We start from the raw sequence: 27,083 nt of genomic DNA on the forward strand, positions 1-27,083 counted from the left end.
TTAAATACAAATAATCCTTGTGCTGTTAATTATTGGCAAGTTGTCCATTTGCAACCCAAGGAAATAAAGTAACAGATATACCAATAAAAGATTACTAGTTAACAGGTATTGCTTGAGAAGGGTATAAAAGAATTTCAGCATGATTTTCAATATTCTGTCCTCATCATTGCCAACAACAACGAAATAACCAACGACCATGAAGTGGGCCTTATCAATTTTTTTAATTTTACTAAATATTACTGAATCCAGAACAATGCATAGCAATATGTATGGAATGGGTAAGATATTTTGTGGCATTTTTTTTTTGTCTTTTGTTTATATCAAAATTCTTAAATTTGAATTTGTTCATTTGTCTTGATTTATTTATCACACTGTTCCACACAGAGGAAAAATATTTAATTAATGAATATCTTTAAATGAATGATAACCCTGTAAATTTATGAGAAATTTACAAAGTATGGCATTGTTTAACATTATCTATGAGTGGTTTGTATGCTCCATATTGAATTAATTTTCTTGGTAAATTATTTAATTGGTATACATATTTATTTTGATATATATGTGTACACACACACACACACACACACACACACACACACTAGGCCATAATCCTGGCTCTTTCACATAAAAAAACCCTTCAGACTGGTAAAATGAGTAATGTAGGCAACACCTTTATTCTTTACTTCAGAAAAAAAGGGTCATTATTTGACTGAAGAGAAACTGTGACTGGGATACAAACGGGCAGCAAACTGTGGTGTGAACATGTTTAAAGGTTGACTAAAATTAATATTTTTAATCATTTGATTTCGAAGCCTATTAGAATGTCATAGTACAGGGGAGAACCAAACAACTGGAAGATAGAAAAATTTGGATTTTAGTTCTAAGTCTACTATAAATTATTTTTAATTTAATTCTTAGTTTTCTCAGGTACAAAATTAAGATGTTTGGATAGATGATCCCTAATGTCTTCTCATTTTGAAAATTATATAGTTCTAACTATAATCACAAACATTTACATGTGATAATGATTAATTTCCTGATTGCAATCGAAAACATCATTTCTCATAAAGTTTATTTTTCTTTCTAGCTTCCATATTGAATTCTTCCCAATGTTCTGCAGAAGTGAATTTAGTTGACCTGTAAGTTTTGCTTGTATTAATTCACTTTAAATATGCAAAGGAATGATAATTTAAGTTGAGTAATTAAATGAAATTGGATAACCCTATGAATTTTTAAAAGTATAAAAGCAAATTGGACAATGTCAAAAAAGTCATTTATGTTGAATATTGAGTTGACAATGAAGAGGTCGAGCTGTTGGTTTGTGCCTTCGATGTGAACCTCTAGATTCCTTGCAATTCCGTGAGAGAAATCAGATTTTAGAAACTGAAGATTAGTATCTGATCAGTGGCAACAATATATGAATTCAGGTATTTTTCTCATCAATACCAATAAGATGATATGCAATATTCTCTATTCTGAATACTATTTAAATCTTTGTAGTAAAAAAAGAGGCGGTAAAATATTCTATTTTATTTTTTGTGTAGAGGTTATGTTTTTTCTCTTGAATGCTATCTTTCTGTTCCACACTTCTGAAGTTTCTAATAAGGGAATTTAAAGTAATGTGCTACTACTACTGTTTGAACACAGAATCCCGCTAAAGCAGTGCTTTGGGTGAAATCATGAGTTCTATAGTCTTGGAACATAACTTGATTAGGCTGGGAGTAAACACAGGTGGAGGTCTGATGACCAATTCTTTGCTTAAATTTAAGAGGAACTATAAAGAATATAGATAAACTCAATTAGAGTTGCATTACAAAAAAAATAAGAACTATTCTTAGGGGAAATACATTTATTTTGATTCTTAACAGATATATTTATATTTGTGGGCACAGGGTCAAGAAAAAGACTGACATTTTTCCTGGATGAGTAGAACCTAATTTCACATAAAGTTTTAGCAATGGTCATCCCCCTAAACAGGTCAAAACATAGCAGAAAACAAAAACAGAAGAAGAAGCTTGTTATGTCTGTTCCTTAAGCATTCATACGTACTTTTTTTTAGAGCTACCATATTTTTTGCCCAGTTTGTTCAAGAAGCTACTTATAAGGAAGTAAACAAAATGGTGAAAGATGTATTGACTGTAATTGAGAAACCGAATGGCAGTGAGCAACCTTCAGGATGTCTGGAAAACCAAGTGAGTGAATTATTGAAAAAAAACACTGTGATATTTGACCAAAATTTAATATGCAGAAGAGAAGATATAAGGATGGCATGAGAAATACTAGTAAATATTTGAAGAACTGTTATATGAAAGAGGCATTAGATTAATTCTGAATTGCTGAAGTGAAGATGGTAAAAGAGAAAACAACGAGTGCCTATTGTAAAGAGAATATAAGTATAGTGACTAAGAGCTAAGGTTCTGAAATAAGAGTATTTGCGTAGCCACGGGCATATTTCTTAACTTCTTTTAGTTTTAGTTTCCTATCTATGAAATAAGGAATAATAATAGCTGCCATTTCAGGATTGTCATGGGGATTGATATAATAGTAGGAGTTGATTTTTATTAAACACACAGTGACAGGTATTATTCTAGGAAGTGATATATACACATTGATAATCAAAATGTTTTAGACATAGAACACAGCACTGATGAATCAGAATGGACGTCCAGTGAGCCAAGAGACTCTGTCTGGGGCTTATTAGAAGAATATCATCTTTGTTTACAAATATAAATTTATTAAAAATTTACAATAATCCCAGGGTATAGATGCTAATCTTCCAGTTGAGAAAGCTAAGGCCCAGAAAGTTTAAGTAACTTGCTTAGGGGAGCCCAGAACCAGGATTTAAACTAGGCCATCAAGTTCCAGAACTAAAAACCTTGGTAGCCTACAATATAGTGAATATGAGGTGCATAGCATATATGTGTGGTTGACAGATTGAGCAAACAAACAGCAATAACAAAACATGAAGCCCACTTAAATTTGAATTTCAGATAAATAATGAATACTTTTTTGTATAAGGATATCCTAATGTAGAAAATCTAATAAATAATAATTACTATTGTTTATTTTACCTCAATATAGAAAAGAACTTTATAATGATTAAGGCTACCCAAGTATGGAACAAAATGCCCAGTGAAGCCTTTGTTGTGGTGGGTTGATAAAGTGGCCAGAAAACCATGTGTTTGAAATATTGCAGAGGAGATGCCCTTTTAAAGATATAATTTCCAACTCTGAATTTGACAATTTAATAAAAATCTCTGTTTTGCATCTCTATTTATGGCTTGTCCTGATAATTTTCTAAAAATGAGTATAAATTAAACAATATAAAATCCATATTGCAACTTAACCTCCACGGAGAGATTCAAGGTAATGTTACAGATTGGTGATTTATCTTCATGACTTAAAGTCATGATTTTTATGTAGATTGGGAACTGGAAGTCTTAAGATATCCAGGATTCTCTAAATATCAGCAGTTATAAAAGCTAAATAAAGTTTCCTGAAATAATGAAAACACATGTATTCCTCATGGGCGTTCTCCATAATATTGGTATTGTCACCTGATTTTGGTAAAATTAAGGCAACAAAAAAGGATTTTAAATATTTAAAATGTACATTTTAAAACATTTTAGCTAAATCTATAATTATGACCCATGAAAAGTGTTTGATGCTATTTTTATTCCATTTCAAATTATTTCTATTTTTATCTAAAAATAATATACAATTTTAGATTAATGTCTTATGAGAATTCCATGTGGAATGAGAATCTATGTCTGAAAAGTGGCTTATATTAAAAAAGAAGAACCTATATCATGAGGCCAAATTAGTGATAATGTAAAAGGAAAAAACAAAATATTTCAAAAAAATTGGGGGGAAACAAAATATTGCATGGCCTTTTTTCCTTTAAAATAAAAAAAATTTGTTTAATAGTCCTGTGTGTTACTCAAGATTGGAAACTAAAATTCCATTTCTCAAAAAGCATAAAAAAAAGCTATCTCATCAAGCTAAAACTAAATATATTCAATTGTATGGAGAATTATTTTCTTAATTTATAGTCCCTATTTTAGATATTAGAAAACTTTTCATGTGTATTGCAGAATTTTTAACTAATGTTAGTTGTTTTTCATTAAAAATAAAATTTTCCTATAGCTCTCTGCCTTTCTGGAAGAAATTTGCCATGAGAAGGAAATTCCTCAAAAGTATGGACTTTTAGACTGCTGCAGCCAACGTGAAGAGGAAAGACATAATTGTTTACTCACACACAAAAATGCTGCTCCAGCATCCATCCCACCTTTCCAAGTTCCAGAACCTGTCACAAGTTGTAAAGCATATGAAGAAAGCAGGGAGATATTCATGAACCGGTAAGGATCCAATTTAAAAGTAGATTAACACCCCAGAAAGGGAGCGGTACCGAGCAGAATCTAGTATTTCTGCAATTTACAGATGTACTCTAAAACATGGAGAAGTAGAAGTAATGTTTGGTCTTTGATCTGCTGAGGTCCTGCACTAGGAAATTAGGTGAGCAACTTTCAGTGTGTTTTACTGTTCCATAGCATGCTAGATAGATGCAGTAGAAACCTCGCATCAGACCCACCAGTTGTTTCTTTAGTCTCGAGCTACACCTTGATTTTTCCCTTCTAATCTTTCAATTTTAGCTTGCACAAGAATATATCAGTACCACACAAATTTGGCTCCTTCTGGAGCCAAATACTTGGTGTATGTGTTGAACAAATATATTGGAAATTAAACAATTTCAACAATCCAGGAATGTTTAAGAAATACAAACATGGCTAACACTAATTGTGCACTTAGGATGTTATAGGAAGATGTGGGCTTGGCACATATGATAAGATTAATGCTCACAAACAACTTTTGACATCTCCTTGTCTTCTTCTTCCCCTGTCTTTCTCTTCCCATTTTGCAGATGAGGAGATTAAAATTAGAGAGTTAGAACAATTGGCTGAGGGCACACTGCTAGTACAGCTCCAAGCTGGGGTTTGAACTCAGGTTCTCTGTTGGGGAAGCATGTATCTAACGCTTAATCAATTCTGCCTCCTATGTTGCTGCCTAAACCAGAGAACTAGGGAGACTGCCCTTAGAATATTTCTGCTTTGGCAGTCTCCAAGTTGGATAATTTTATTCCACACTGATGAGGGACAAAAAAAAAAAATCTACCTTTCTGTTTTACTTGGTGGCGGTCTGACCTTGCTGACCTCTGAAACATATCTGAGTAGGCTTATCGAAAAGGACACTTTAATAAGAATTATAGTCAGCTTTTCTGACCATTTTGTTCTTGAATTAGAATGTAGTATCAGTTGTCAGATTTCCCCCCCGCCCCATGCTTTGTAGTGAGGAAAATTTTTGTCAGCACACGGAAAAAATATGAAATTTTAAACATAGTCCAGAGTCCAGTTCCAAGCAGTAGTCTTATTTTATGTGATTGTAAATCTTACAGTTCTATTTCATTTTACAGATGCATCTATGAGATAGCAAGAAGGCATCCGTTCCTGTATGCACCTACACTTCTTTCTTTGGCTTCTCACTATGACAAAATAATTCCACCTTGTTGCAAAGCTGAAAATGCAGTTGAATGCTTCCAAACAAAGGTGTTATATTTGTGTGAATATCTGAACCAATAGTTTCATCTGGCTATGACTCATGAAAACCAAGCACAGTTAAAAATGGAAATATGCTTTGTGCGTGGAATATTATTTCCAGAATAGAGCACATTTCAGCAGTTTGGTATTCTTTGGGCTGATAAAAACTAGATTTGCTTTCTTTTTAATCATTAATTTATTCATTCATTCAGCCAACATTATTTTGTTATTAAGGAAGTGAGTTTTGTGGGACTAAAGAAAGACAAAAGTAAAGGTAATGAAATATATATAATGACATAAATGAGAGAGGAGTAAAGTAAAAGAAGGAAGTGAAAGAAGATGGAGTAGAAGGAGCAGAAGGAGAGAGAAAACAGTGAAAAGAAAACTATGATAAATGCTTTATATTCACTATTTCTATTAATCCTTAGAACAAATTTAAAGTGTAAGTACAATTGACCCTTGAACAACATGGGGATTAGGGATTCTGATCCCCATAGTTGAAAATCTGCACATAACTTTTGACTCTCCCAAAACTTAACTATCCTTGGTATCCATGGGGGATCGGTTTCAGAACCCCTCCCCCCCAAATACCAAAATCCATGTATGTTCAAGTCCCTTATGTAAAATGGCCTAGATCAACACATATAGTCAGTCCTTCACATCCACGGACCATAAACAATACAGGTACTTATTTTTAAAATCCACGTATAAATGGACGTGCAGAGTTCAAACTCATGTTGTTCAAGAGTCAACTATATTATTGTCATTTAACAAACAAGAAAACTTAAGTTCAGAGAGTTAGAAAATATCCACAGTTTACTTGTCACAGAAGTCCTACAATAAAAATTCCCTAAGAATTTGACTATTCTCAGAATATCAGGCTATGATACAATCTTATGTTTTGTGACTAAACATTTAATAAATTATAAGCCTTAAATTATAAGCCTTAAATTATAAGTCTGTCTTAAAGTTGTTTAAAAGTAGTTGTTTATTCATTATTTCAAACATAAAAATTACAAAGCTTTGTTTCAAGGTATTTTTTCAAAAATCTGTCTGGCATAGATGCATATAAACCAACCCAAAAGAATGAATAAATAATACAGTTCTGTAAAAATGTGTTACATTTACAATTTTTAGTAAAAATTTTTTATAGGTTTTATATTTTAGCTATCTGTTGTTTTTATAATTATTAGAACTTGTAAAAGAAAATACATGCTTTCTTAATGCTTTGTTTTTTCGATATCTAGGCAGCATCAATTACAAAAGAATTGAAAGAAAGCAGCTTGCTAAATCAACATATATGTTCAGTAATGAGAAATTTTGGACCCCGAACCTTCCAAGCCATGTAAGTTCTCTCTAGGGAAGAAGAGGAGATCTGCAGAACTACCATTTTGCAGTTTGTGTCCATTTTCTCTTTGTCACTATTATAGAGAATGGTGTTTTCTTTGATCAGAGCTAGTGTGATTAAGAATCATGAAATCTTAGGCTTGGAAGGAAGCTAACAGATCAGTCTGCTGTTTCACACTTGTTAACCCAGATGAGATAATACTTAGAGAACTTCTGAGATTACACTATTTTTCTAGATATTTTTAAGTCCTGGCTTATAATCAATTTATACCACATAGACAACATTTTCCTAAACTTCCTTCAAATTATTAAATGTGCATCAATTATTATATGTGCATCATTTAATATTTTCGGCTTAAGAAGAAACTTTTTTATATTAATTCTGCTTCCTAGTCTCCTATGAAGTCCTTTATATCAATCGTTGCTTACTATGAAAATGTTCACTTGAGTCAATAATATTAGAATCTAATGTCAGGAGAAAAAAAATTGTGCTTGAAGAACTAGCATGTGTTCTTTCTCCTAGCTGATGAAAGCAATGTGACTCACTGAAGTTTGTTTTCTTGTCTCAGCTGCTAAAAATCTAAAAGGGAAATTTGGAATTTTTCAATGCCCATGTTAGCACTTACATTTTTCCTTCTCCTTTTTTTCTTAATTGTCTTTGTCTACCAATTATTTCTCTCTCTCGCTCTCGCTCTCTCTCTCTCTCTCTCTCTCTCTCTCTCTCTCTCTCTCATCTACCTCTTTCTCATCTTTGTTGTTATGGCGAAAAAAATATAATATAAACCCAGTTAAATCATCTAATTCAACGTCTTCCTTTTGACACATGAGTAACCCCGAGGGCCAGAGATATTAACATAATTTGCTAAAGACCACAGTACTGGACATCAGAAGCCAGTTTTTCTAGTTCTTTATCATAATTTATTTTCATTATTCCTGTTTGTCTACTATATCAGTAATCTCTAACTGTCTGTGTCATTACAATTGAGACATTGAGGTCAGATGTGGAAATCAGAATTACCAGTGGTTTAGAATTGTGCTATCAAATATGAGAGCTATCAGCCACATGTAGCTCCTACACTAGTGCAAATGAGGAACTGTGCTCTGAGTGTAAAATATACACCAGTTTCAAAGACTTAGTATGAAGAAGGCAATGTACAATATCTCATTAATAGATTTTTATGTTGATTACATATTAAAATGATATTATTTTTGACATGTAGTGTTAAAATATATTATTAAAGTGAATATAACCGGTTCCATTTTATTTTTTAACGGGACTACAAGAAAAATTTAAATTACATATCTGGTTTAAAGTACTCTTCAAATTTTATGATGAATTATTTCTAGTATAGGAAAACATCTGAGCTGCTAATCAGAGTATTAAGTATATGCATTTGAAGTTTCTTTCTTTCTTTATTTGTTTGTTAAATGACACATTTAAAAATATTGTACACAGTGGAGACCTAGATTAAAGTTTTTAGTCATGGAGTTAATTCCAGGATTAACTGGAATTTCTTCTAGGAAGAGATCAACCTTATGCTTAACCCTCTCTATTAGAAACTTAAAGATTGACTCATGAACTGGTTTATTTAAATTTATCTTAGTAATAAAATATAAATTAGATATTATTATAATGACTTATTATTTGATATCCATAAGTGATTAAACTTAAATGTTGTAAATTTATGAAGACAATCCATCTTCATCAGTGGCGGCAACACTACCAACTTCCCTGGCAGCAGCAGTTTTACTTAGACAGCTCTTAAACATAATGGAATATGCAGAAGGAATAAGAATTTTTTATTTCTTACTTCCTTTTGGGTCACACTACATATCTGGCATGATGACACATCTGAATGTTTAGTCTGCTCCACTTTCTTGTCCCATTTTATTGATTTGCACATATGCACCTCTCCCTATCTTCTCAGAAGTATTTTTTTCCCTTTCAGGCAAAAAATGATTATTATCCTCATGGAATTTACCATTGCTTAATGTTTATCCTTTTCTATTTTTTCCATGCAACTCACTACAATGATTCCAAACATTTAATGTCAGGGTCGAATAGCAAAAAGATAAATTTTATTTTCATTTACAGGAAAGGTTTTAGGGAAAGATAAATTACTTCCAAATCATTGGTAGGGCCAGTCTCAGTTAATAGAGCCACTGTCTTGAAAAACAGGGCTGGAATCAACAAGATTTAATACACTTTTCCTTTTCTTTTTAAGCAATAAGAACATTTCACTTCTTTTTTTTTTTTATTTTGGAGTTTCAACTATATGAATATTCTATAAATGTTATTTAATTTTGATAGATAACCAAGATTGATTTCTAATTCTTCTTTCCCTTCTAGAACCATTACAAAACTGAGTCAAAAATTTTCCAAAGCTAATTTTACTGAAATTCAGAAACTGGCCCTGGACGTGGCTCACACACATGAGGAATGTTGCAGAGGAAACGTGCTGGAGTGTCTGCAGGATGGGGTGACAAGTCTTGCTTCCTAAAAAAGAGATATTTTCACTCCCTTTTCTTTCTTTTGCTTTCATTATAAATGGGAGAAGGCTATCTGACTTGAGTTCATCACAGGTTATGGCAAGTAGCTGACTCAGTGAAGTTGCAGACTTCTTGATAGAGAAACAAACTTGTTTTGTTTTGTTTTGTTTTATTGATCCTGCCTTTTACATAAGGGATTCTCTGCTCATTCTTAATTCCGAAGAAGATAGTAAGTTCTCAGAAGGCCTCCACATCAGATCTTGGGGAACAGACTCTTTACTTTTAATGTATTTATTTTTTATCCACTTTTTCTTTGATTTGACAAATATATATTGAATACTGTCTATGCACTAGCCACTGAGAAGGACAAGAGGCCTGTCTATTCCCAAATTACTCCCTCTCTGGTCCCCTGTGATATACCTTCTTTTCCAAGGAGGCTTAAATATGGTTTCCAGAAGGTCGAAAGTGAGAATTAAATGCTCATTTCAGCCCAGTCCTGTGGCACTTTGGCTGAGATAGTCTTCGAAGTCAGAAAAAAGCTGAGACTGCAGGAAAGGCCTGAGAGTGACAGGCTTGAGTACAGACAGAGGTCCTGGCGTAAGGAGTTACGGAAGATGAACTGAAAGGCGGCCAACTCAAAGACAAATTTACCTATTTCATTTCTTTTTCTTTTTAGAAATATTTATCTGCATATTAGGACAGTAATAAGATCTATTTTGCTATTCTTTGAAGTCTGTTTTCTCAGTTTTAATTGATACATTTATTAATTTGTATGGTCATTAAAAATATTAGTTTTTCAATTTTTGGACCTCAGTATCACCTTTTCTTTTAAAGTGGAAAAATTAATTTTAGTATGGTATGTGAGTTGAATTTTAACGGCTGAATAATGAGTTCTAACTGTCCCTACTGAGAGTGCACAGAATGTTCAGTCCTGTGACAGGAATATATAACTTCTGCTTCTTTCTAGCCACTTAGGTGTGCTGCCATTTCATTATTTATAGACTGCCCTCTGGAGGTCACAGTGAGTCACTGCAGACTATTCTGTTAAGATGGAACAGAAAATTTGCTCTATGTGTTATGACAACAGCAAATGTTATGTATTAGCAAATCTCAACACTAATAGAAAGATATACATCAGTGTGCATGTCATTTGATTTGAAGAGTACATTTCTCTCTTGTTTTAAAAAATTTCTTATTAAAATAAAAGAGTAGGTTTTAGGTGACAACTATGAAAAGAATTGAGCAAACGGGTAAATGAAAAGGAGTGAGGAAATGCAAAGTAGGGACAAAGTGCAAAAATGGGAGATGAGGTAAAATGTCTTCTTTCTTTTTCCTTCCTTCTTTTCTTTTCTTTTTCTCCTTCCCTTCCTTCCTACCCCTACTTCCCTATTTCTCTCCCTTCTTCTCTCCCTCCTTCCTTCCCTCCTTCCCTCCATCTCTCCTTCCATTCCTTCCTTCCTTCCTTCCTTCCTTCCTTCCTTCCTTCCTTTTCCTTCCTTCCTTCCTTCCTTCCTTCCTTCCTTCCTTCCTTCCTTCCTTCCTTCCTTCCTTCCTTCCCTCTTTCCAAGCTTCCTGCCTTAAAATGACCCCGAGGTCCTAAATTAAAGAACAAATCTTAAAATCTTATACTTTATTTTTCCTATTACAGGGAAAAATTATGTCCTACATATGCTCTCAACAAGCTACTCTGTCAAGCAAAATAGCAGAATGCTGCAAATTGCCCATTCTTGAACTCGGTCAATGCATAATACATGCAGAAAATGATGACAAACCTGAAGGGTTATCTCCGACTATAAATAGGTTTTTAGGAGAGAGAGATTTCAACCAATTTTCTTCAAGAGATAAAGATCTCTTCATGGCAAGGTAACACACTTTGTAAATGTATGTTCACACAAGTAAAGATTATTATGTGGTTGATAGCTTTGTGTTGTTGAAATGGAGAAGGAAGGCTATGGTTTTTGAGCCTATCTTATAGTGATGAGACTTTCACCATTACTATAATTAGTTGGCTGGCTTTTTAGGTTGTATTTTATTTTGTATGAATTTCTCTGGAATCAGAAGCATGGCCATTACTGTATGGGTTACTCATATGAAGACCACAATTGAACTTCTACATGAGATATTAATATTTTTGTAATAAAAAGGGCTGATGATTAAGTGTGTGCTTTTTCACTGTGCATGTTTTAAAAACCTTTCTCCAAAATATAACTCAATAGATAATGCTAGGTAGATGAGCTTTTATTGGAATAGTTTGTTTGCTATTTATTGAACACGTTTGCTTTCGTAAGAAAATAAAATGGTGTTTAGAGACACTTACAGTGTGGTAGTTTGTTATGATGTAATTGATAGGACATGTTCTCATTCTGTTTGCCTTTAAGGGAAGCAAGCAGTTTATACATTTTCCTTTATTGTATAGTGTGTATCTATGGACACTATTAGAGGAGGGATTTCTGCAGCTCTTATACTTAATGATCTCCAAGGGTCTTTCTAAATGTAAGAGTCTGCTTCTAATGTAGTAATAAAAATAATGGCCCATTTTTTTCTTTAATATTCCCTGAGGATATTACTCTATTGCTACATTAAAGTTAGACATTCACACATTGTTTGCATAGCTAAATAAAATTATGCAAATGAGAACAGAATCCAGATTTAAGAAACTCATACTGACAAATTATTGGTGGCAGAACTAACATAACATATTTCTATAATCTGGATTACAATAAGTAAATTCAAGAATTATCTTTAAATTTAAATATCCATACACATCCACAGCTAATTAAAAAAAAAAGTTATCCAATAGAAGCAGTTCTTCCATTGAAAAGGTTCTTTGCAGTAGATATTTTCTCAGCTGAGAATGATCTTTCCTAAGACACTCATGTGGCTTCCTTCGCCCAGGTTTCTGGTCCAAAAGAGCTACCGAAAGAAAATTTCCTTGGCTACACACTCTGACTTAGTTGCCACCCTTTTCCCTCTCTTCTATCTTCATTTCTCTTCATAGATTTATCACTACCGGAACTTAGATGACCTATTTCTTGCTTATTCCGTTTTGTCTCCTTATAACATATGCTTTTGAGAGGTCAGGCAGTTTAGCTGCTTAAAGAAATGCTTGCGTAGAGTAGGCACTGGAAAAATATGTGTTGAATAAATAAATGTGAAGTGCACAATTAAAAATCCAAAGTGAAGGGTGCAAAAGAAAAGAAAGCATCATTTGAAAACAATTTGAGGGATTATAATTCGTACTAATAGTTTTGCTATGCATATAGTTTAAATCATATTTGATATTCTGAGTTGTTTATATGAATTTTAACTTCTGCATGCCATATAACAAAATGATAGTTTTTCTCTTAATTCTAATAACGTGATTTTTTTTCACACGTATTTCAGATTTACTTACGAATATTCGAGAAGACATCCTAAGCTTGCTGTCCCGGTAATTCTCAGAGTTGCTAAAGGATACCAGGAGTTATTGGAGAAGTGTTCCCAGTCTGAAAACCCTCTTGAATGCCAGGATAAAGGGGTAAATTGTTTTAGCTTTTTAGGGAGAATCTGAAAGACTGGACTGATATTATCCATTAAAAATGCTTTTAGTTTGAAAATATCTAGTTATCTAGTGGTTAGCTGGTTTTATCTATTAACTAGTCACCTAGATATTAAATAGTTATTAACTAGCAGTCAACCACTAGTGGCTTATTTTATAAATAAAAATATTACCCAAAATTTCTTTGACACACAGAATAAAAATAATAATAATTTTTGAACAGCTCCAGAAAGGCAAGAATTTTTGTAGAAAGAAATGTAATCCTTTATCCAAAGATTAAATTCTGTCATCAAATAACTTTGTGATTCACAAAGTTTTAAACTTAATATTCTCAAAGTCCATTTGCTTTAATTCTCACAATTCATACTTTGCCATCTTTAATATTAAAAAAAAACCCTCCAAAATTGCTTTCGTTAAGACTAGTATCATAATAGAATAAAATATTATTGAGCAATTTTACGTACAAAGTTATAAGACCAGGAAGAGAAAAAATATACCTAATAATGCTTGTATTTTCAGGAAGAAGAATTAGAGAAATATATCCAGGAGAGCCAAGCACTGGCAAAGCGAAGCTGTGGCCTCTTCCAGAAACTAGGAGAATATTACTTACAAAATGCGTATGTTTTTTTAGCAACTTAAAATTATGAATTGATGAGGGGAATCTGCATGTAAATTAGTCACCGTGGCTATTCTAATTTCAGCCTGTATTTCAGATTGGAAGTCGATCACCCAGTTTCACCTGAGAGAAGACAACTTTTCCCATTCCCCTCATTTAGGAAATGACAATGGCCCATGAAATCTGATCTATGGCACTAGCTTTGGGTTTCACTAAGTCATGCAGATTTTTGCAATAAAGCCATTCTGTCATAGTCTATTATAGTTAAAACACCAAGAGATCAAAGTCAAAATCAATGAAGCTTCTGAGGTTGGGAATAGGAGTCCACCTGGCCAGAGTTTGTTTTTCCATTGTGTTTTGTTGGTATAACAGGAGTATAGGAGTGGTTGTTAGAGTAAATACATCTCAAAAGTTTGGTACACATACCATGTGGATAAAAAAATGAGCCGAATTCATGTCTTCTGATAACAACAGAGGGTCTTTGAGAAGAAGTGAGGAGTCCAAAAGCTCGTAAATGGCTCAGCAGGATTTGGTAAATAATACCTTTTTCAGGTTTCTTGTTGCTTACACAAAGAAAGCTCCTCAGCTGACCCCACCTGAACTGATGGCTGCCACCAGGAAAATGGCAATCGCAGCAGCAACTTGTTGCCAGCTCAGTGAGGACAAACAATTGGCCTGTGGTGAGGGAGCGGTGAGTGTTTTGTTTAGTCCCATCTTGTTTCTGTTTTGTTTGATTAAAATAGCTTCATAATTGTCATTTAGGGAAAATGGCAAAAACCAAGGTAGAGGTGACTTTAATAGACTTGTTTAATTAATTACAGTTGGAAGGAGTACAAGAACTCAGCTCTGAATGGTTAGCATGTGTCCAGGCTTTCCGTCCTTCTAGAATGGCTGGTGGAAGTGCAACCAGTGTATTCAACAATGTCTGAGGAAGCTTTATGTACAGGAAAGGTAGAATGACCAAACACTTCATTCGTTTCATGATTTCTTTTTTTTCATTCACTAAATATTAACTTTAACTTTAAAAAGAAAAAAAGAAAAACTTCATCTTTGATAGATAAAAATTAGTCATTTTATTTTTAGCCATACCCATTTTATTACTTTTTGTAGTATAATCTTATGATATTAGGAACAATTTGTACAGGGTATAAGGTTCAGAACAGGGTAAGTTTCATGTTCCCAATAGTTAAATGATTAATGTCACTAACATCATACATATGATTACAAGTTGATTTTCTTCATTAATTTTTTCTCTTAAAGTCACTATGTGAACAAAACTCTATATAATTTTTTTTCCTTATCCTCTTTTTGATGATGAAGAGTTATTTGCTATTTAGTCTTCATAGCTTGGAACTTTTTACCAAAGACTAAAAGTAAATAGAAGGAGAATTTCCTGTGATTAAGCATCATCATTGTCATTTACTGAATTCCACATGTTGGGAGGATGCAGGATGTAATAGCTCAGAAGTGTAGGTTCTGGAGTATTCCTGTCTACAATCCCATTCTGCTTTCACCACTTAGTCATGTCACACTGGGGAAGTTAGTTATCTCACTGAGCTTGAGCTTTATCATCAGACCTTTGAGAATAAAGATTGTACCACCCTCATAGAATGGCTGTCACAAGGTAATCCACCTAACTCACTCAGCACTAGCCTGATATATAGTATGCACACAAAATATGTTGGCCTTTATTACAAGTTATTAGTAGGTACTTAAGAAATATTTCTGAGTAGTAGAAGGTAAGAGGATTCTACATTAGGAAAGCCTTAAACATACACATATACATATACACATACACATACACACACACTCTATTCAGTTAGGACTCTCTCTATACATACATGAAAGGACCAGATTTGTGCTATTCTTACCTTCAGAAAGTGATTTTCTGGATCTCAGAAGTAAAATGGAAAACTCAGCTAGATAAACATGGAAAATGTAAGCCGTGTATTGATTTCCTAGGTCAGGGCAGAAATTTTTTCTTCTTTGGAAGCATGTTTCAAATAGCTGACACAAATAGCTGAAGGGACTTTCTTCAACATCACCTGGGAACATCTGTCGCTAAATGTTGTTGAGATTTATTCCAAACAAATGGATAAACAAGAACCCACAATGTGGCAGCACATGGTCCTGCACAGACAGCGAATTTTCCTGTAATGTTAATTAAAAATTATTAGACATTAAGAATGAAGAAAGCAACTTTCTGGAAACCTGAATCAATCTTATGGCTAATGCTCAACCTCTTTTCTTTCTTTTTTCTCATTCTCCTAACTAGGCTGACCTTATTATTGGACAATTATGCATCAGGAATGAAGAGACTCCTGTAAACCCTAGTGTTGGCCAGTGCTGCACTTCTTCATATGCCAGTAGGAGGCCATGCTTCAGCAGCTTGGTGGTAGATGAAACATATGTCCCTCCACCATTCTCTGATGACAAGTTCATCTTCCATAAAGATCTGTGCCAAGCTCAGGGTGTAGCACTGCAAACTATGAAGCAACGGTACGAAATTGTTATTTGCCAGCATGGAGAAGACTGACAACATCAAATAGCAGTTGAGATTTCCATCTTACACATTCAACATTCTTGCGATCATTAGGAGAAGTACCCCCAAATCACTGAAAGTGGCTTTTAAAATAGTTTTGTCTCAGTGTCAGCAGTATCACCGAGACATGGGCCTGGAAAAAATCACTAAAGAGGACAATTTCCTGTTATTAAAAATAGTCTCCATTATAACTATTGTAATACATTTAGAGATTGAGAGAAAATGGGAAATCTATTTGGAGGAATTAGGAAATATCTTTGCAGTAATCTGAGTACTTCCATTCCAAAGTACTAGAAAAATACTATTGCATCCTTTTTAGTTTTACATTATTTACTCTTTGAAGAGAATAATCATAATATTTGATTGAACTATGAAATATGAGTGTTAAGAAATAGAAGGCACATTTCAGTTCGTTGTGGGAGGCATTCCGAAATGGTGATGGCGGTGTAAGTCAATGCAATTCATGTTCTCCAAATTCCCATGCATTTTAATACTGCTTGCTTTGTAAATGGTTTTCCTTCATTTTGGAAAACCTGTTCTTCCCTTTTGTCTCTGTCACAATTCAGGGCATGATTCAAGGTACAGTAGGATGGCTACCTCCTCTGGCAAGTCTTCTCTATTGTCCTATTCAACATTAATTCCAATATGAAAGTATTGCTAAATGAATAGTGCAGGCAATTAGTGTGGCCAGTGCTCAGGTAAGGGTGTGATAATTATAAATGGCAGGGGTTTGGAAATCTGGACCTTTGAGTATGGATAAGACATAATTTAGAAGAGAGAACTGGAAAGGATATTCTGGGTAAGTAAGAAAAAGACTGTATTTCAATACATATAGGAATGGTGAAACTGTGAAATCATGTTTCATCTATAATCTGCACCAGTACAGACCAGTGAGACACTTGGCCATGTTTCTAGCCTCAGTCTTTCTAATGAGAGTGTTAGACTAGATATATGAGCTAAAGCTGACGATGTATTGATGGAATGAGGGTTTAGAGTGAGGGTTGCTAGGGCTCTGAAAATTCTCTATTAAGAAGATTTTAGAAAAATGTAATTGAATAACAGACTTCTCTTGTATTTTGTTTTGTTTTGAATCATAGGTTTCTCATTAACCTTGTGAAGCAAAAGCCACAAATAACAGAAGAACAACTTGAGGCTGTCATTTCAGATTTCTCTGCCCTACTAGAAAAGTGCTGCCAGGGTCATGAACAGGAAGTCTGCTTTGCAGAAGAGGTATATACAACTCATTTTCACACTCAAAATGCTTGGTACAGAATTTTCTACAATGAATAATGAAAAGAATACCCCACTAACCTATACCTTTAAAAACATGCCAGAGAGATTTAAATGTCATTTAGAAAGAGATTGAAGAATTTTATAACATTTAAAAATAATTAGTTTTCTCAACAAATATTAGAAAGAAATATAATTTTAAAACACATTAATAAAATTAGTAATTTTGATTTATTTTCTAGTAGAGAAAATGATAAAGTGAATATATAATTACTTGATAATAATTTAATTTCTGACCTAAAATTTATCAGTTTAGTTAATTGGATTAAAAAGATTTAATAACAAATGAATTGTCCAAACAGGATACTGGGGGAATATTTATAGAAAATATATTTGAACTCATTTGGAAGCATGCCTTTAAATATCAACAGAGTAGTAATTAGGAATTATCTTAATGTAAATATTTAGCAATGTTAGGTATATTTGAAACTGGCTACATTTTGTAAGCCTTTAGTTTGTGTTACTTGATATATTTGACTATAGCATCACTATATTTTTAAATATATTCTATAACTTAGCCTTTTTGCCAATTTTATCTGTTTTATAATGTAAAAGTTTATATTTTTAATATAAAGATAGGTAACATTTAGAAGTGTTGAGTTTTTCAATAGGCAATATAACTAAGTGTGTTTGAGTGTGTGCACTTATAAGTATGTGACAGTGTTTTAGAGATTAGTACAAGAAAAAAAAATCTACTATTGATATGAGTAGATTATTTTTCTCTCTGGCTTTCATTGTCCTAGTTTGTAGGCATCAGAATTGTATATCTCGATTTTTGATTTCATTAATCTATAAATCTGTGAATTCACCCTTGGATAGTAGAGAATTAACTGTATGACTGGCACATTCATTTATTTCTTTATCTAATGATTCTTATCTTTTCTTAATTTGCAGGGTCCAAAACTGATTTCAAAAACTCGTGCAGCTTTGGAAGTTTAAATGACTTCAGGTAACAAAAAATTTAGACAAGGCTAAATTATATGTTGACTTTCCCCCTATCAATTCATAATGAAATATATACTAAGAGCTATCATTAAATATCATTAAAAAATAAATGCAATTTAATAAAAAAATTTATTTTAAAGATGCTGAAACAAAATTATGCCCACAATGTTAAATTAGTGACTCAACTAACTTGAAATTCTTTAGGGTATTTCAAAGGCTTCAGAAAAAGGACATCAGAATACCTTCCTCTCTAATATATTTCTGAAATAAAATAATAGAACCAGTTACCTTCTGCACCTATTCATTTAATTAGTACTTAATGTATTTTTGTTCATATTACAGGGGGAAGAGAAGACAAAATACGTCTTTACGGTTTGGTGTGAAATTTTCTCTTTAATTCTAAATGACTTGGTACTTTTTATGAATTAATAAAATGATGAAAACTTTTATGTGAGATTTCCTTACCTTAGAAATAAAACATCTTCAACTGATTTTTTTTTCCTAGGCTGCTTATTTATGAAAACTTAAAGATGATTTCTTTAAATAGTTTTGTATACCATAGTCTGAAGCAGATTACAGTCAAAAAGTATTGAGCATTGGTTATTGTAGGAGATTAAATCCTCTCAAGGATGGATTTATAACATTTAAGGCTACATTATTTGGTGAAATAAAAAAAATGTTCCCAAATTAAGCTGTTTGGGAACTGTTTGGTGCTGCTGTGGCACATCGTTCATTAAATGACCACTTTCATTTAACAGATAATCTAGGGATGAGAAAAGAAATTGTTATATTTTTAGAGGATCCATCAAAAATGCTGCTACTCAAAGTTTAATATTTACTTTTTTCTCAATTTTGTTCAGTTTTCTATTCACAGACATTTTAAAACATAATTGTTAACTGTACTGTAGTTGTTTTGAGTGAACATAATTAATATTTTTATCAATTAACTTTTATTTCACAAATATCTATTGAACAATCACTGGGTACAAGGTCCTGTTCTGGGTCACAGTCCTGTTGCTTCAGTACAGAAGGAAGCAGCTAATAGCAATGGATTGTGTTATAATAGATATGATGACACATTGCTGAGACAATCAAAGAGTAGGTGAGACCAATTCTGATTGGGGGAAGTTTCTCATTGGAAGAGACAAACACTTAAAAAGAGTCTTAGAAAATGAGTGGGTATTTATCAGGTCAAGTAAAAGAGAAACCCAGTTTATGAAAGAGTATAACAGCTTATCACAAAAGATAAATAATTTTAGGGGAGGACAGATTGGGTAGAAAAGGTATAGGTATGGAAGATGAGGCAAGATATGCAAGCTATGTATGTGTGAGATTGAGCCAGATTCTCCTGGGCTTTGGACAATATTTCATAGATAACGGAGGACCAAAGTGATGTCTAAGCAGAGGAGAGCCATCAGTAGTTAGCTTTTAGAAAGATAACTCATGATATGGAAGCTAGGGAGTAGGGAGAGGAGAAGGAGTAGAGAGGGGCAAGGTCAGCGAGTGGTGACAAAAAGATCAGTCTACCAGTAGGGAGGTTGTTTATTGTATCAGCTTTGAACAGAAACCTAAAAATTACATTCAGGCTTTGGCCTCTCCACCAGGAGAAAACAATTGGTTCAGAGCAATAAAATAAGCTTTCAGTTCTAAATCAATTGCTTCACACTTTACATTTTTCTTTCAATTCTGTTGCAACATCTGTGGATTTTGTGGTAATTATGAAAAGTATTAATTTAGCAATCACAATAAGATAAAGTAGAATTGAATATGAAAACATTATACAGAAAAAACAAGTTACCAATTAATTTCCAGCTCATAATTTTGCCCTTGTGGGTCTTCTTGCTTGGGAAACTGCCCTCAGATATGTGTGAGGCTCACTCCATCAACTCCTCAGGCTCATTATTAGCTGCTATATAATGATGTCTTTCTATACTGCCCTGTTTTAAGTAGTACTCCTATCCCTATTCCCCACAACACTTATCATCATCTGATATACACTAGATTTTACTTGCTTATTAGTATATTTTTCTGTCTACCTCCACTAGTGTAAGCCCCATAAGGACAGACATTTCAGTCTGTTTTGTTCTCACTTTTGTTCTCCTCAGCATACAGAACAGTGCAGGAACATAACAGTTATTCTATAAATATTCGTTGGATATGTAGGTGAACACCACACGGCCATATATTCTTATAAGGAACCAAAGGAGTTGCCAGCTCCGTCTTCTAAAACCTACATCAGGAAGAGAGAGAAGCCTGGGTCTGAGAAATTAACATAAAATATCTAAGAAACCATCGAAGAGGTTAAAGCCTCTTAAGATCTCGTGTGTGTGTGTGTGTGTGTGTGCGTGTGTGAGGAGAGGTGGCAGTCTAGGATAGCTGTCTTTAAAAAGGGTGGATAGGCGGATAGGTGGATAGGAGTGGGTAAGAAATTCTAACTTGTGCTCTTAAACTGCAAAGAAGACTGTCCTTTGCCCCATTACCACTGTGAAACATAAATCAGAAGCAGTAGCCCAGATTGTCTGGTGTCAATGGAATTAGATTATTTATAGTACTTTATTATTTGGTATTTTGTGTCTTTCAAGGCATTTGCTTATTTCATCTAAGTTGTCAAATTTATTGGCAAAATTTTTTTCAAATTAGTCCTATGTTATCCTTTTAATAGTGATGTTACCTTGCTCATTATTGATATTAAAAATTCCTGTGGGAGTGACAAACTGTTAAAAACAAGTGAGCACAGAGTAGCTACTCATGAGAATTAGCTCTTCCAAAAGATTCCACAACTCCTGATTATAAAAACCAGAGGAGGCTGTGGCTTAGTGAGAAGGAGGGCTGCTAGTCCCAGGTGTTCCTCTTAAAGGGCCCTGTGCTATTACTTGCTGACAGACTCACTTGCCCAGAGCTCCAGCACAGGGACAACAGCTCAAAAGGTTCCAGGGACATACGCAAAGAAACTGAATTGTCTGGCTTCACGTCAGGAACTAGAGAGGCGGCTTTCTACTAAACTGAAGTGCTGGCAGAAACCATTGTTTTTTTGTTGAGCCTTTCCCCATTCCTGGCATGCAGATATAGGAGGCCACCATATCTGAGTCTCCATCACCTAGTTAACACCATTCCACCTGCCCTGGTGATTCCCTGAGATCCTGCCCCACCTAACTTGCAGGCCCACCAGAGCTGCTTCCAGTAACTTTTCCTTACAAATGGCCTGTCTTGGCTCATGCTGCAATTTTTCCTAAAATCTTTCAAAGGTTCACAAAACCTGAACAAGCAGCATCTGGCCTTGGCATGCCCCATACCTCTTGCTAAGCAGTCTCAAGGCCAGCACTAATGACAGCCAGCTTCAATTTGCATCTTGCCCCCTTCAGGCATATTCAAGCCCAATGTGGGTAGAGGCCATCTGTGGATTGCTTGATGGCTCATGCTAGGTGGCCCAGGGCAGGGCATATGCTGCAGCTAAACTTGGCCTGTAGCAAGGTCCCTCCTAGGAGGCCCCAGCCTGCACACTTGGTGGCCAACTTTGGTCTGAGCCAGAGCACCACCCCAGGCCACATCCGAGAATGACACACCCAAAAGGCAGACTGGGCAGGCACATGAGCTCTGCTTAAGCAAATCCTGCTCCATAAGGTCAGCCCCAGCAGGACAGTTACTCTACTGTAGTCATGGCCAGTCTTTACAACCAATCAGCCTGCATGTCAATCCCTCCCATTGATGTGCAAGCAGTAACCAAGGCTTAACTACAACAGAGGGCACATACAACCCACACAAGGGACACACCTGGAGCACTTGGCTCAGGTAACCAGGGAAGACTGTGCCACCGGGCCCCATAGGATACATACTACATAAGGTCACTCTACTAAGATCAGGAGACAGAGCAGCTCTACCTAATATATAGAAACAAACATGGGGAGGCAGCCAAAATGGGACGACAAAGACACATGTCCCAAATGAAACAACAAAACAAAGCTGCAGTAAAAGAGCTAAATTAAATGCAGACAAGGAATCTACCAGATGCAGAGTTCAAAACACTGGTTATAAGGATGCTCAATAAATTTAAGAGAAGAGTAGATGAACTCAGTGAGAACTTTAAGAAATAGAAAACATAAAAATGGAGATAAAAAATATAAAAAAGAATCAGTCAGAAATGAAGAATACAATGACTGAAATGAAGTATATATTAGAGGGAATCAACAGTAGATTAAATGAAGCAGAGAATCAAATCAGTGATTTAGAAGATAAGATAACAGAAATCACCGAATCAGAACAGCAAGAAAAAAAATCCAAAAATGTGAGGATAGTTTAAGGGGCTTCTAGGCCAACATCGAACATGCCAACATTCACATCATAGGAGTACCAGAAGGATGAGAGAGAACAAGAAATTGAAAACTTATTTGAAGAAATAATGACTGAAAACTTTCCTAACCGGGTGAAGAAAATAGACATACAAGCCCAGGAAGTGCAGAGAGTCCCAAAAAAGATGAACCCAAAGAGGCCTACACCAAGACACATCATAATTAAATGCTAAAGAGAGAATTTTAAAAGCAGCAAGAGAAAAGTAGTTACCTACAAGGGAGCTCCCATAAGACTGTCAGCTGATTTCACAACAGAAACTTTGCAGGCCAAAAGTCATTGGCAAGAAATAGTCAAAGTGATGAAAACCCAGATTACTCTACACAGCAAAGCTATCATTTAGAATCGAAGGACAGGTAAAGAGCTTCCCAGACAAGAAACAGCTAAGGGAGTTCATCATCACCAAGCCTGTATTACAAGAAATATTAAAGGGACTTCTTTAAGAAGAAAAAGAAAGAAAAGAAAGATTAAAAAATGAATGATAAAATGGCAATAACTATATATCTAGCAACAATTACTTTAAATGTAAATGAATTAAATGGTCTAATCAAAAGATAGGGTGATTGAATAGATAACTAAACAAGATCTTCACATACACTGCCTATAAGAGACTCACTTCAGATCAAAATGCACACACAGACTGAAAATAAAGGGTGGAAAAAGGTGTTTCATGAAAATGGAAACAAACAAAAACCTGGGGTACCAATACTTATACCAGACAAAATAGACTTTAAAACAAAGAGTATACGAGACAAAGAAGGACCCAGTTATCCTATTTCTGAATATTCATCCTAAGAAACCGAAATCACTACTTCCATATGTTCATTGTAACATTATTTACAATAGTCGAGAAATGGTGGCTACCTGGGTGTCCATCAATGGATGAATAGATAAAGAAGAGGTGGTACATATATACAATGAATATTATTCAGTTATGAAAAAAAGAATGAAATTTTGCCATCTGCAACAACATGGATGGACCTAGGAGGTATTGTGCTGAGTGGAGTAAGTCAGACAAAGACAAATGCTATGTCATTTTACTTACATGTGTACCCTAAAGAACAAAATAAATAAACAAAACAGAAAGAAACTCCCAGATACAGAGAACATTTTGGAGGTTGCCAGATGGAGGGAGGTGGTTGGGGTAAAAAAGGATAAGGGATTAAAAAGTACAAATTGGTAGTTAAAAAATAACCATGGGGTTGTAATGTATAGCATAAGGAAAATAGTCAATAATATTGTAATAACTATGTACAGTGTCAGGGTGTTGGCTTCATAAGTTATATAAATGTCTAATCACTATGTTGTACACCTGAAACTAATATAACATTGTATGCCAATTGTAACTGAAAAATAAAAAAGTTTTAAAAAAGAATTAGCTCTCCCCTCTATCTTCCTATGGTTGATTAGCATATAAGAAATTTGTCTCCTTTCAATGATGTCACTTTCAGAGAGTTAAGAGAGAGTCCAGAGAATTGCTTGAGAGTATAGAATTAAATTGGTAATAATAACAGTGTCTGGAAATACCAAAATGTTCATAAATAGCACATTTCTAAAGAACTCATAAATCAAAAAAGAAGTACAAAGAACATTTAAAAATACTTTGAACTGAATGAAAATGAAAATACAACATATAAGAATTTATGAGATGCCACTAAAAAAGAAATTAAAATTTATAGCATGGAAGGCATTCTTTTTTATAATTTATAACCCTCTGTTATCCTTGGGCAACATATTATAAAAGAAGGAAAGTCTCAAACCAGTGAACTCAACTTCCACCTTAAGAAAGTAAAAAAAAAAAAAAAAAGTAATTTAAAAAATAAGCATAAGAAAGAAAATAATACAGATAAAATGATAAAGATAAAAGCAGAACTCAATAAAATAGAAAGCAAAAAATAGATAAAATCAATGAAGCTAGTTCTTCGAGAAGAATATTATCAATAATGTTGATAAATCTTTAGCCAGATTTATTAGTGAAAAAAAAGAGAAAGGACAAATTACCAATATTAGAAATGAAAGGGATGATATCACCATAGATATTCAAATAATAATAAGGAAATATTTTGAAAAATATTTTTCCAATAATAATTTGACATCTTATATGAAGTGGGCAAATGCCTTGAAAGACACAAACTACCAAAGTTCACTCAAGAAAAAACAGACAATCTGATTATTTCTGTATATATTAAAGAAATGGCAAATTTAGTTAAGGTCATTTCCACAAAGAACACTCCAGGCTTAACTGGTGAATTCTACTAAACATTTTAAGAAGAAATTATACTAATTTGACACAAACTCTTCAAAAAACTTGAAGAGAAGGGAATATTTTCTAATTCATTCTGTACGAGGTAACACTACCCTGATACCCTCTCTCTGCCACATGAGGATACAACTAGATGCTGGCACTCATCTCAAACTCCCAGCTTCCAGAACTGTGAGAAATAAATTTCTGTAGTTTATAAACCACCCAATATTTTTTTAGAACAGTCTGAACTAAGACACTATCCCTTCTACCCTGTTCTTCTCCTTTGGTAATAATAGCTTTTTTAAGTTTCTGGTTTACTCATCTGTTCTTTATTTTTAATATCCAAACAAATATGTATATAAATATGATCCTATTACACTATTCTATATTACACAAGAAGTTACATATTATCTTGCTTTCTTCACTTAAAAATGTAATCTTGGTAATCACTTGATATTATGCATAAGTTTCTTCTTCAATTTTTTCAACAGCTTCATAGACTTTCTTTGTGTGGATATGCTATAGTTTATTAACCGACCTTCTATTGATGGACATTTGGATTATTTCCAATCTTTTACTACTGCAAATAATGCCACAATGAATAACCTAGTGTTTTAGTCATTTAGTAATAGTGGCTGTATATTTTTGGATATGTACCCATTAGAAAATTTTTGTCTCAAAGGACATAAACATATTTTTCAGATATTGCCAAATCCCCCTCCATAGATTTTGCATCACAATTTTGCATTCTCACCGGCAATGGGTGAGAAGACCTATTTCCCCAGAGTTTTATCCTCAAAGTACGTTGTCAAACTTTTTGACTTTCGCCAATCAGATGGGTAAGAAATTGTACTGGGTGTTGTTTACATGTACATTTATCTTATGAGCATTTTTTAATGTTTAAGTTCCATTAGTTTTTTTTTCTTGTTGTGTACCACCTGTTTATATTATTTTACTATTTTTCTATAAGACTGTTGGTCTGTTTTCTTCCTCAAATTTTTGGGAACTCTATATATTATGGTAGAGTTTGCAGCTATCTTTTCTCGGTTTTACCTCTGTATTTTTGACTCCGCCTATAGCATTTTTCCATATAAAGTCTTAGAAAAAAATTTTATACTGTTGATTTGTTAGTGCTTCTGGGTTTTGCATCACAGTTGGGAAAATTTTCTCCACTTCACTTGTAGTTCTTCCGGTACTTTGATGTTTTGTTTTTGTTGTTGTTTTTTTACATTTTGATCTCCGGTATATTTCGAATCATCCCACTGGATGGATAGGTATTGGAATATAATTTTAGATTTTTAGTTAATTGTATCAGTCTCTCTCTTGATTGCCAATGCCGCATCATTTTAATTATTATGATGTTTTAGAATGTGTTTTATTATCGGGTAGTGCTGCTTTGCACAACCCCTCATGCCAGTAGCGTTTTTTTTTTTTTTTTTTCTTCTTAGGGTTTTCATGATTATTCTTCTTGCTCATGTATACTTCAGTCAGTAGATAAATTCTCTAGCTTCCTAATTCTCTGGAAGGACAATTCTAGGAAATCTTCCGCTTCTTAGACAGTTCCAAATAGGACTACACCCAGGTGCCTACACTGTTACTCTTCTTAACACCTGCTTTATTACCTTTCTCCCTTCTTGGTTTCACTTCCTCACTTTCTCACTTGTGTCTCCTTGCATCACCTTCCAAATTGCAAGTCTTTGTTTGGAGGGCTGCTTTTGGGAAACTCAAACTAAGAAAGAGTCATTTTTGAATTTTGATCTAAAGTTAAAAAACACCAACCATAGTTGCCCAACTCTGTTATCTCTGTGTGTGTGTGTGAAGGCAGAGAAAGGAAGTAGTGTCATCTTCTACTTAGCTGCTCAGAATTAGCGTTTTTTAGTCTCCTGATTATTTCCCTATATCCTATATATGTTCTTTATATTCTTCAGACTCAGAGCTTCTCTGACATGCTCCTGGGAAAACTGATCTCAACTTCCACACTTTGAGCTGAAGTTCCTTATCTATGTTCCTCATCAATTTGATCCCCTCTGTTTTATGGTTTCCAGGATTTTCTTAATCTTTTGAATATATCATTGTCTGGCTCTTTTTTTTTTCTTCAAATGTCTATATGTAAATGTATGTGTCTATATTGT

At 34.0% G+C, this 27,083-nt stretch overlaps 1 protein-coding gene across 1 annotated transcript; it reads left to right on the forward strand.

Annotated features, from left to right (window-relative positions):
- Nucleotides 1–161: 161 nt before the first annotated feature.
- AFP (alpha fetoprotein) lies at nucleotides 162–18,975 on the forward strand. Its single transcript, XM_039845426.1, has 15 exons — nucleotides 162–278; nucleotides 1,088–1,139; nucleotides 2,060–2,192; nucleotides 4,147–4,358; nucleotides 5,471–5,603; nucleotides 6,842–6,939; nucleotides 9,292–9,421; nucleotides 11,080–11,294; nucleotides 12,816–12,948; nucleotides 13,489–13,586; nucleotides 14,138–14,276; nucleotides 15,861–16,084; nucleotides 17,225–17,357; nucleotides 18,312–18,366; nucleotides 18,705–18,975. The coding sequence occupies exons 1-14, from the start codon at nucleotides 197–199 to the stop codon at nucleotides 18,354–18,356; spliced, it is 1,827 nt and encodes a 608-aa protein (XP_039701360.1). The 5' UTR covers nucleotides 162–196; the 3' UTR covers nucleotides 18,357–18,366; nucleotides 18,705–18,975.
- The last annotated feature ends 8,108 nt before the right edge of the window (nucleotides 18,976–27,083 follow it).

The sequence above is a fragment of the Pteropus medius genome, unplaced genomic scaffold (genome assembly GCF_902729225.1).
Source record: "Pteropus medius unplaced genomic scaffold, Ma_sr-lr_union100, whole genome shotgun sequence".
Taxonomy (NCBI): Eukaryota; Metazoa; Chordata; class Mammalia; order Chiroptera; family Pteropodidae; genus Pteropus; species Pteropus medius.

What these genes read in the sequence shown, in the direction of transcription:
- AFP (XM_039845426.1), top strand. Translation starts at nt 197, where the DNA reads ATGAAGTGGGCCTTATCAATTTTTTTAATTTTACTAAATATTACTGAA. An exon ending in TAGCAATATGTATGGAATGG is followed by an intron (nt 279 to 1,087) that starts GTAAGATATTTT and finishes TTTTCTTTCTAG; the next exon opens with CTTCCATATTGAATTCTTCC. An exon ending in CCCCGAACCTTCCAAGCCAT is followed by an intron (nt 6,940 to 9,291) that starts GTAAGTTCTCTC and finishes TTTCCCTTCTAG; the next exon opens with AACCATTACAAAACTGAGTC.